This window comes from Austrofundulus limnaeus, unplaced genomic scaffold, assembly GCF_001266775.1.
Source record: "Austrofundulus limnaeus strain Quisiro unplaced genomic scaffold, Austrofundulus_limnaeus-1.0 Scaffold0, whole genome shotgun sequence".
In the NCBI taxonomy this organism is placed as follows: Eukaryota; Metazoa; Chordata; class Actinopteri; order Cyprinodontiformes; family Rivulidae; genus Austrofundulus; species Austrofundulus limnaeus.
In genome coordinates this window covers 5,671,596-5,681,442 of record NW_013952402.1, presented here as the reverse complement: position 1 = coordinate 5,681,442, position 9,847 = coordinate 5,671,596, and the positions used below count along the sequence as shown (strand labels likewise).

General features: G+C 38.8%; 2 protein-coding genes across 2 annotated transcripts in view; both read right to left on the bottom strand.

Annotated features, from left to right (window-relative positions):
- Positions 1-5,653, bottom strand: part of lrpprc (leucine-rich pentatricopeptide repeat containing) — a gene marked incomplete in the record, with an annotated part of 81,482 nt that extends 75,829 nt beyond the window's left edge. The window contains 5 exon segments of the mRNA XM_014030974.1: positions 762-820; positions 1,099-1,220; positions 3,266-3,388; positions 3,554-3,726; positions 5,456-5,653. Of these exon segments, the coding sequence (XP_013886428.1) occupies positions 762-820; positions 1,099-1,220; positions 3,266-3,388; positions 3,554-3,726; positions 5,456-5,631 (653 nt within the window).
- Positions 5,654-7,332: 1,679 nt separating this feature from the next.
- Positions 7,333-9,555, bottom strand: znhit2 (zinc finger, HIT-type containing 2). The gene is made up of 2 exons (XM_014030857.1): positions 9,513-9,555; positions 7,333-9,292 (listed from the first exon to the last, which is right to left on the bottom strand). Exon 2 carries the CDS (start codon positions 9,239-9,241, stop codon positions 7,502-7,504), a length of 1,740 nt encoding a protein of 579 aa, XP_013886311.1. The 5' UTR covers positions 9,242-9,292; positions 9,513-9,555; the 3' UTR covers positions 7,333-7,501.
- Between the last annotated feature and the right edge of the window lie 292 nt (positions 9,556-9,847).

Here is a 9,847-nt window from a genome sequence, read left to right as displayed (position 1 = left end):
ATTCATGATTAGGGCTGCCACGATTAATCGACGACTAATCGATTATTAAAATAATCGATGACTAATTTAATAATCGATTAATCTTTTCTTTTTTTTGTTGTTCTTTACTTTGTTTTTCTCTCCAAACTGCTTTGACGCCTTCCACTGCCACATCTGCCTTTCTGTCCTTGACACACATGCACAGTGGTGGTAACTGGGGTAGGCCGTGGACGTCACAAGACATTATACWGACAGGCTCTGGTATCATGGCTACCTGACAGAGCTCAAAAGTGTGGGATCATTTTAAGAAAATGAAAGAGAAACCTGTACAATATCTGCGGAGCAGAACTTGCCTTCCACAGCAGTTATTTTTAGTTAGCATATAGCTAAACTTTAATGATGGTTATATAATAGCAGCTGCATTCTGACGTGATAAGCTGTACGTTTTATATTCAATTAACATATGAACTGATTAGTCGATTAATCGAATAAATAATCGGTGATTAATCAATTATTAAAACAATTGTTTGTGGCAGCCCTATTCATGATTTAGTATGGGAAAAATGAGGATCTCAAGCTTTACTGCAGCTCTTCAAACACTCACACGTTAATATTATTCAAAATCATGTAAAACCACCAACATTACCAAAACAAAACAGTAACAAAGACAAACTATTCTTACTTTGACAAAACTACATATTTGCTATGATATTGTTAAGAAAACAAACAACAAAACACTAAGAAGAGCAAATAGTTAAATTTAAAAACAAAAGCAGGCTCACCTGGCTCCTTCAATATCTCCTGTTTGGCAGTAAGCTGCTATTAATCTCTGGTATGTTACCTGCATAGAAACATTACAAAAATCAGTCAAAGCTTAACTTTATGCAAAAAATAAATTCTGAAATAATAGAATGCTTTTATATGAAGTAAATTTCGAATAATTTGAAGAACAGTAAAGAAAAGAATGCATTGCCTACTTATCTACAAAAAAGCTGAGCACAAAGACAAAAACATTCTGGTAATCATGTTTTATTCTTGGAGTTTTAGTCCTCAGTGGGATTAACGAACATAAATGTCCTTCATGTTTGCCACTGCTGCACCCTGCACCGTAATACTCACTCTGTTGGGTTGGATGTTCGCTTCTTCCATTTTGGCCAGAAAGTCAGTGGGGGAAAACCTGAAGTCATTCTGCAGGTAAACCTTCAGCAAGGCGTTGTAGTGACTGACATCAAACCGTGCACCTGGGGAAAACAATTTTCAGTCAGTGTAATGTTAAAAAAAAAATTCTACATAACTAAATGGTTAAAATAGTGTACAAATTCCTGAGGCTGATGTGTGCTGCTTCAGATCTCATCCCCAAATAATCTAGTGAGTATAACTTTCCAACAACTCCTCAAACACAACTAAAACAAAGAATGTATAACTTCTGGGTTATAATCTACTGTTTGAAGCACTGCATTAGCAGACAAGCAAGATTCTGAATTCATTTTCGAATGTAAAACATGTTATAAACATAAGCTTAAAAACTGTCTTGTGGTATCTATTTACAAAACTAACAATTGCAAATAATCAAAACGCACTGAAATTTGATTTATAAGCACATTGCAGCCCTCTAAGTTGCCGAAAGATTTCCACCACTAGATTTTACAAGTAGTATTGAATCTTTAAAGAGTAACTTACCCCATAAACTGATAAACTGTCTAGAATGTGTCTAAAATGTTATATAGTACTGTTTCTGTGATAATTTTGATGTTTTTGTGCGTATTTGTTCAAATCTGTAATATTTGGTCTAAAAACATCTTTTTGCTGCTCATATGGGTAGGGCAGTGGTACTGCAGGCTAATTTGCGTATTGGTTAACAGCTCTCCGCTGTGACGTGCTTCCCCACGGTTTCGTCACAGCAGCTGTGTTCTGGTATAAAAGCCTCTCTCTAAGACACGCCCCTGCAGCAGTCAGAGGGTGGAACAGTTAGCAAGCTTAGCATGATCGTCTGTTGACCTTCAGCCTCAGGTGGGGAGGGCTGACTGCTGTGCTTCTCTCTCTCTCTGTATCTGTCTCTCTCCACACACACACACACAAACACACACACACACACACAGAGAGAGAGAGACCAGCAGTACATCCTGCACAGCGGGAGTGGAGGAGGGGAAAGAAAGGCAGCGGGCAGCTTCAGCCTGAACCCACACGTCAACTTGTACAGATTATCTGTAAATTATAAAGGATTTTACATCATTTTGCAGGTATACGGACGTATAGAGCAATCTCACGGATTTTTTCAAGTCTTAAGGATATTTTAAAAACCTCATTTTCAAATTTATCTAACATGTCAGAGCCTATAGGATGATTTAAAAAACAATAAATAACATCAAACAGCCATCTTCCAACTTGTCCTGCCGCTAGAAATGTTACTTTTTCCTCTCTCCTTTCCTCCTGCTTCGCAGCAGGCGCTTTCATGTCCGCAGCAGTTTAATAATCGATTAATCTGTCGATTATTTTTTCGATTCGGCCAAATCATTAAAACACTTAACATGAATATGAGTAGATACAAATTAATTTCATTCCTGTATAAATAAGGGATATTGATTAATTAATTAATCTGAAGTTGATTTATCTTATAGATTGACTAACAATTAATTGATAAGCAGCCATTTTCTTAAAAAACTGGAGTTCTCTCTTGAATCAAGATGGTCTTTCCATAAAATGATGGATTTTTTATAATGTCCTGAATTAAAAAACAGAAGCACATCATAACTATTTTAACAATTTATTTTGTCAGTTGTATTAAATACCGAATGAAAAAAAGTGCATTTCTCATACATGAAACATAAAAGAAATTTAATAGGTTGCTGAATGAGGAAAATAGAATATTTTTTTACATGTAAAACTATTATTAATTTATTATAATTAGAATTTAATTACATTTAACATTAATTTTTCTCTAATTCTTTGCCTTTTGCTTCATTCCAGTTGGTTCTGCCCCCCCGATCTACTTGGCCTAACAACACAATTTAAAAACTGGTTTAAAGTTCGAAGTCTCTACTTTTCACTCGAGAGTCAGAGAGGGCGGATCTTTACAGGTAGAGTTGTTTTTTCTTCCTAAACTTTATTTAGGTCAGCCAGCATTGACAACGCTCTGCGGGTGACGTAAACGGTTCCGCGACACGGCGAGGGATGCATAAATTGCGCGACACAACAAATCGATAATGAAATTTGTTGCCAACGCTTTTAATAATCGATTTTATTGATTCGTTGTTGCAGCCCTAAGTGCTAGGTTACTGCCCATTACCCAGCTCCTGCAGCTTATCCCACACTCTGTGTGCCAGCTTATTTCGTTCCTCCACCGGCACCTCAGGCAGCAGAGACCCACAACTGCGCAGCAGCAACAAGATCTGATTTCCGCTGGGATGACCTGCATGTAGACAGGGACACAGTGCAGAGAATTATTAACAGAGTGAGGAAAAAAAAAGAACAGGCCAAAAGCACAACTTTTTATTAAGATTTCAAAATATTCAGTACGCTGTGCAGATTTCCAGCTTAGAGTTTAAGAAACTCCAGCTCTTCGCCTCCTGCCTACCTGTCCTGCAAATATCATTGAATATGCGGAGCAGCAAATCCTTGGTGATGCGACCCGTCCTCTTCACAGAACTGTCCATTTTATTCAGGGCCCAGTCAAAATGCTGCGCCTGACTGGACCACACACCAGTTTCGTCCCTGTTTTCCAAGGCCGCAGCATGCTGCCCCACATTTCTGGGAAGGACAACAGAGGAAAGACAATGCCAAAGTTTGCAACTTTCACCACCAAAGTTCTACGGAATAACTTGTAATAAATGCACATGTTTTGTTGCCAACAACTGGAAGCTGTTTATTTCCATTCTAACACCTAACTGAGTACACTTAGCTGTGTCTTGGTGTTTAACAGATATTTAGTTAACAAAAAATGAATAGTCAGAAGAAGGCAATGGAATAAGAAAAAACAGGTCAAAAAAACAGGTCAAAATCCAAATATGTTAATTTTTTCACTCTTCTTCTGAGAAGAGACAACAAATAGTGTATTTTGACAGCTATTCTCCGTGAAACATGACATTATTCTATTAGTAGCACCTAAAGTCAATTCGATTACATAAAACTATGGCTTTTTTGTGCAGCACATTCACAGCTATGTTTTCCTAAAAAATCCTCCAACCATCCTTTTCTAGCCTCATGTTTTCCAACAATATTAAGAACTTTGGAAAATACAATTGGAGGTAATTTTATGCACAAACCTACTAGACTAATTTAAGTTAACCTGAATTACTTAAGCATTTCAGAGGAACTGGTTTGTCTCTGGCCACATTATGCCTTCAATGTGAGGCAACATATTTAGAAAAGGAAACAATGTGTGCACAACTTTAGCCTGGCCCTTGCCTTCCTACGCAGCTCCGCTCAATTCTAGTTTCCCCTTCACAGCCGGGCCAATCAGAGAAGAGAACGTCAATTTTCTGCGCAGTGTCTCTTGTAGTTTATTTTACCTGGGCCAATCAGCAAACAGAAGGTGGAGTTTTTGAATGACGTCAATGTTCTGCGCAGAGTCTGCTAGTTATTTAGCATACGCCAGTGGAGGAGGTGAATGAAGCCAGTCCGTGTTGATATGGCTTCCAAATTAAATTAAATTTGTCTGACAAAGCAGCAGCTCTCATTTACAGCCGTCTCGTTCGGCTCGGTACTTTTCTCCTCTCAGTAGGGTTGTTTACAGCACACGCGATTTGCGGTTAGCTTCTTAGCTTAGCCTCCTTCACACCGACAACACACATATGTGCATTTTAGGCTTCAGCAGAGGCCACCCAAGAAATCATTCTCTGTGCATCAAGTCTAGACCCTTGTACGAAGCAAAGTGAGGGACAGGGTCTTGTTTAAACCAGGCTAGCCTAGCACAACCTCCTTGGAGGATGTAATTTTACAATGACCTGTGTGTGACCTTGGAGGATGATAGTCCAATTGAAGTAGCCTAAAGCAGCCTGCTATACATTACTAGCATTTATGAAGGCCAACATATATTTTGGATGATATCAAACTAATGAATGCGTTTATTTTTAAATAACCTTCAACAAATTGGCTAAACTTAAGCATTACAAAGTTAACTAGTTAGCTTGATATTAAAAGCTAACATGTTACGAATAAAACAGCAATAAATAAACACAAGAACACTGGTATATCAATACAAAGATTATTATGTGTTATAGACTATTATAAACCAGTTACGCAACGTTTCTAGGGAGCCTCGACCCTTTCACTGTCACTTCAGCAAATAACTGTTAAAGTATTATAATAATAATTATTATTATTATATGCCCAATTATGACCATCACATTTTATCACTGCAGGTTGAATTCGTGTAGTAACACGTGTGTTTTTTATTGTCATTGAACTGAACTCCAACGACATTCCTGCTTCACGCATGGACCGGAGCTAGCTAGCTAGCTAGCACGCAGTTACATACCGGGACAGGCTACCAGAAATACGGCTGATTTCCCGCGAACAAATTTCTGTCCTTCTGCCACCGACAGCCCCGCTGTACACCCGGCCAAGCAGCGGCACGCTTCTTCTGGTCCCTGGGATGTGAAGCAAATGCGAATGAGATAAAAGTAACCGGGCAGTTCTCAAGAGCGCAGCCATGCTTTCTGTGTCACAGCCTCGAGAAATTTCCGCAGCAAGTGACGTGCCTACTACAATGGGGCCTGAAGTATCGCGAGATTACCCAACCAGTCAAGTACTCGTTTTTGATCATTTCTGGATTGGGCGTCACGTGACCTGGTCGTGCTTCGCAAGGGGGATTTTTATGCTTTGAGCTAATGCTAATGCTAACCATTGAAATCAAAGAGCGGAACGTAGCGCGGTGCAAACAAACGCTTTATAAATCATAATGTACAAATGGTAAAAAAAAATACTTTGCTATAAACTGTAGAAATTGTTACAACATGTTTACAAGAGATAAAAGGGTTATGTTTCACAGGCAAATAGTACGAATATTTAACCAAAAAAATTAATTAAATCGTAAAACCTGTATGCAAACATTAAACAACTTCAATTTTCATGTTTAACCTTATTTAAAATCGATTTTATCTGTTGTCAATGTATTATTTACTGATATTAAACATGTAAATATGGACTTTATTGGTTTGTTGACTAGTTAAATTCTGAAATTATGATGTAGACTCGCTAATAAATGACAGACACTAATGTAATGATTACGCATCATAAACAAAATATTCACGTTGTCAGACAGGCTGGTTTATTCAGATATTTTCTACATCCAGTATTTGTGTTTTTCAACACTTCCAGAGAAAAAGGAGGAAAAAACAAGTGTGCCAGCTGAGTCGGCTTCAGATACAGCCTGCATCATTATGAAACTGAAGAATAATTCTTTGTGATAAAAATAAATTCATTGTGAAATGACATAATTTGTATTTTCTAGTTTGTTTTTACGGATGTTAAAATTATTGTAGTTTACAGCAAAAGCTTTTATAGTTGTGTGTGTGTGTATTTTAAAAGATTAATTTTATTATTTTAAATGTCTAAGACTCAGTTCTGATTGATAAATATATGTATGAATATCCAGCTGGTCAGTATGGAAGCCCATTCCCGCCATTATGAGATAGCTAAGTCATAATTATGAGATACAAGTTTTATTTTTTTTATCAGGGTGGCGGAAATGGGCTTCCATAGCTCAGAATTCATTGATTTGAATGGAAAAAAAAACCTGTGAAATGCAAAATACTTAGTTTAAGCCACTATTTTAGTCATTTAAATTATTTATCTATTTTAAATTTCCATAACTATAAAGTTCACAACTTCCTCAGCTTTATTTTGAACCGCAGTTTATAAAAATCGAGCAAGAAATAAGGAAGTTATGAGTTTTTCATCAGGATGACGCCTTACGGTCCATTGACATCCACTCAGCTCGCCCAATCCAGTAATATATATCAATGGTTTTTTACTAAAGTACCTTGCCATTCTTTTATAATTTACTTCCAGTAAGGGAGAGTATTAAACTATGTTTTCAAAGATAAAATAATAATTTAATAAATAAATAAATAATGGAGTCACCATCACTTTCACACCAGCTTCTATTATAATTTCATTATAAAAACAGCAACCTGGGAACTGACTGGGTGAGTGGTGAATCCTGGTCCGTGACAGAACAATAATTAACTCCTATAATTAAAATTGTCTGGTATTTAATTTTTTGAATTATTGAATTGAATTAGTTTAATTCTCATGAAAATAAGTTTGCTTCGACTCATGATGTGAAACATTTGCCCTGTTTGGAGATGTTGAACTTTTAGTGTTTAAATATACAACACATCATACAAAACATTTTATTATTGTGGAAAACTTTATTTAATTTGTAAAAGAAAAATTCCTTAACAATACTTAAGCAATAGGAGCAAAAAAAAAACAACTAAAGAATATGTCATAACAGAACAGCATTTAGGGTTTTATGTGTTTCATTACTTTAAAAACACAAATATGTTTAGGATTTTTATTAGCTCAGTTCTTCAATCAGCTTATGATTTCCTTTTCTTTTCTCCTTTGTCAAACTTTCTTTAACTACAGTCGTTACTTTCTTAACACTGTTCCTGGCACTTTCTTTTTTACTGTGTTCATTCCACAGTTCAATAGCAAGTCTGTGAATCCACTGTGAATTAACCAGCACCCAGGCTTGAAAGAATTCACACTTCTTGCTCGCCAGGAAGTACCTTTGCCTCCTTGCTCCTTCATCTCCCTCTTTGGGTAGGCTTGTTCTGGCCTTCGAAAGGACACTGCGCAGCTGACTCAAAGCTGCCAAGCAGTATGCTGTGGCATCCTGTCGTTCCCTGCCAGTCATGATGTGAGCCACAGCTTCCACTGCCCTGGCTGGAGCAAGAGGATCCTCTCTGTCAAGGTAACCTCCACGTCTAATGAGAGATTCTCCGTGGTCTAAGGCCTCTTGGACGGAGTTGAACACCTTGTTTGAGCTGAGCGCCTCAGACAGAGCCAGAGTCATGTCACAGAACTCAAACATCAGTGAATCAGTGTCACCATTAAACAGGCTCAAGGAAAATGCGTAGCTGTAAAGCGCATTGACTAAGCCGTAACGAACCAGAGGAGACGGATTTGAACATAATGAACTTAAAGTTGGAATTTTTGCAGAAATTGGAGGTACTTTCTGCAAAGATGAGCTTTCTTTCTTCATTTTCTCTCTTCTTCTTCCTTTGACCTGGTTTAATTTCACACCCGACTTGCCCTGATTTTGACCTTTTTCTTGCGATACCTTGACTTGATCATCATTCCCATTCAGAACTGGTATATCTTCACTCTCTAGTTTGCTCACTTCCTCAAGCACTTCCACAAGTTTTCTCCCATCCTCCTCGTGCTCTTCCCACCAGGGCTTCCACAGGGGAACAAGTTCTGCAACAGCTCCACCTTTCATAAGATTGATAAACTCCTCTTGCTCTTTACTGCTCAGAAGTCCCCACAGTTCCTCCTCTGAAAGTTTATCAGTATCCAGACCTGACAATCGCTCCGCCAAATTCAGCTCCCCTTCAGCACCATCATCATCCTCATCAGAGACTTCAGGCAGCGTCTCCCCTCTTCCGATCTCCTGAAGTTTTCTCAAAATAGCCTCAATCTCTGTTGTGTTCTCCTCTCCAGACTGCTGAAGTTCTGCTAATCTGGACAGGAGCTCCAAAGCCTGAACCTTCTCTGTTGTCTCTACTCCCCCCTCATCTGTGTCATCTCCCACAACGCCCACTTCCCTCAACAAACGCTCCATCCCCACATGTGTCATCTCTGCTTTCTGGCGGAGTCCCAGCAGAATTTCTTGCATTTTCTTTTTGCCCTCTGCCTCCGTTTTCCCAATGTCTTTCAGCTCCCGCAGAACAGACTCCTTGTAAAACTCCTCTGAGCACACGGAGTGGTCTGGACTCCGGTAGCAAGCCAAGCCACAGTAGTGGAGGTTGCACCGGGGACAGGTGTAGTTAGAGGGTTTGCATTCACACAGCATGCACACTGTTGTAGTCTTCCTCTTGTCGCTCCCATCCTCTGCAGCTTTCTCCTCTTCAGTCTTTGCAGGAGAAAGAAAGTCCTCTTGTTCAGACCCAGCTCCTCTGGACGGCAACAGAATCCCATCAGTAGTGGTTTCCTCCTCTGTCTCTGTCCACTGCAACTCTTTTGAACTAATAATATCTGTCAAAAGACTCCTCACGGATGGGGGAAGGCTCCGTCTAATTAATGGATTCATCATTAGCGGGAGAATAGAGCACGAAGTACGAAGCGTGGAGTCCAAGATTTTAACCTAAAAAGCACACAGTTTGATTTTTTTTAAAATGGGTTAACAAGATGAAGTTGCGTTGACTAGTAGATAATTTTAGAGGCTGCTAAGTCAAGTGTCGTGTTTAGCTACTTTCCGACTCGTTGGATCCGAAATTGGCTACAAACTACAGCTACTGTCTCTCAAACGCTTAATGTTCGTAAAATGAAGTCAGTTTACTGAAATGTTACAAATAAATACCCACCTTGTTGCATTCGCGTAAACACCAGCGTTTGTTCCAAGTCGCGTCGCACACAGATGACGTAAGCGCGAGTTTTTATTTTTCCGGTGTTGTGTCAAAATCAGTATCCCTGTTGTGCCCACAGTCTCGGGAGCGCGCACAGAGCAGGTTAAACGGGACCATGCATTCACCAATCCTAGTTTTAATATCTATTATTTTTTTATAAGTTACGTCTGCTGGACACGAAAAATACACCGTCCGGGTGACATTACTGTCTACTCTGTTATTATAAACCACGTTTTTTTAAATGCATGACATAAGATCCCCAAAATCATGAATGAACAAACTTTTACACTACC

What these genes read in the sequence shown, in the direction of transcription:
- znhit2 (XM_014030857.1), bottom strand. Translation starts at nt 9,241, where the DNA reads ATGATGAATCCATTAATTAGACGGAGCCTTCCCCCATCCGTGAGGAGT.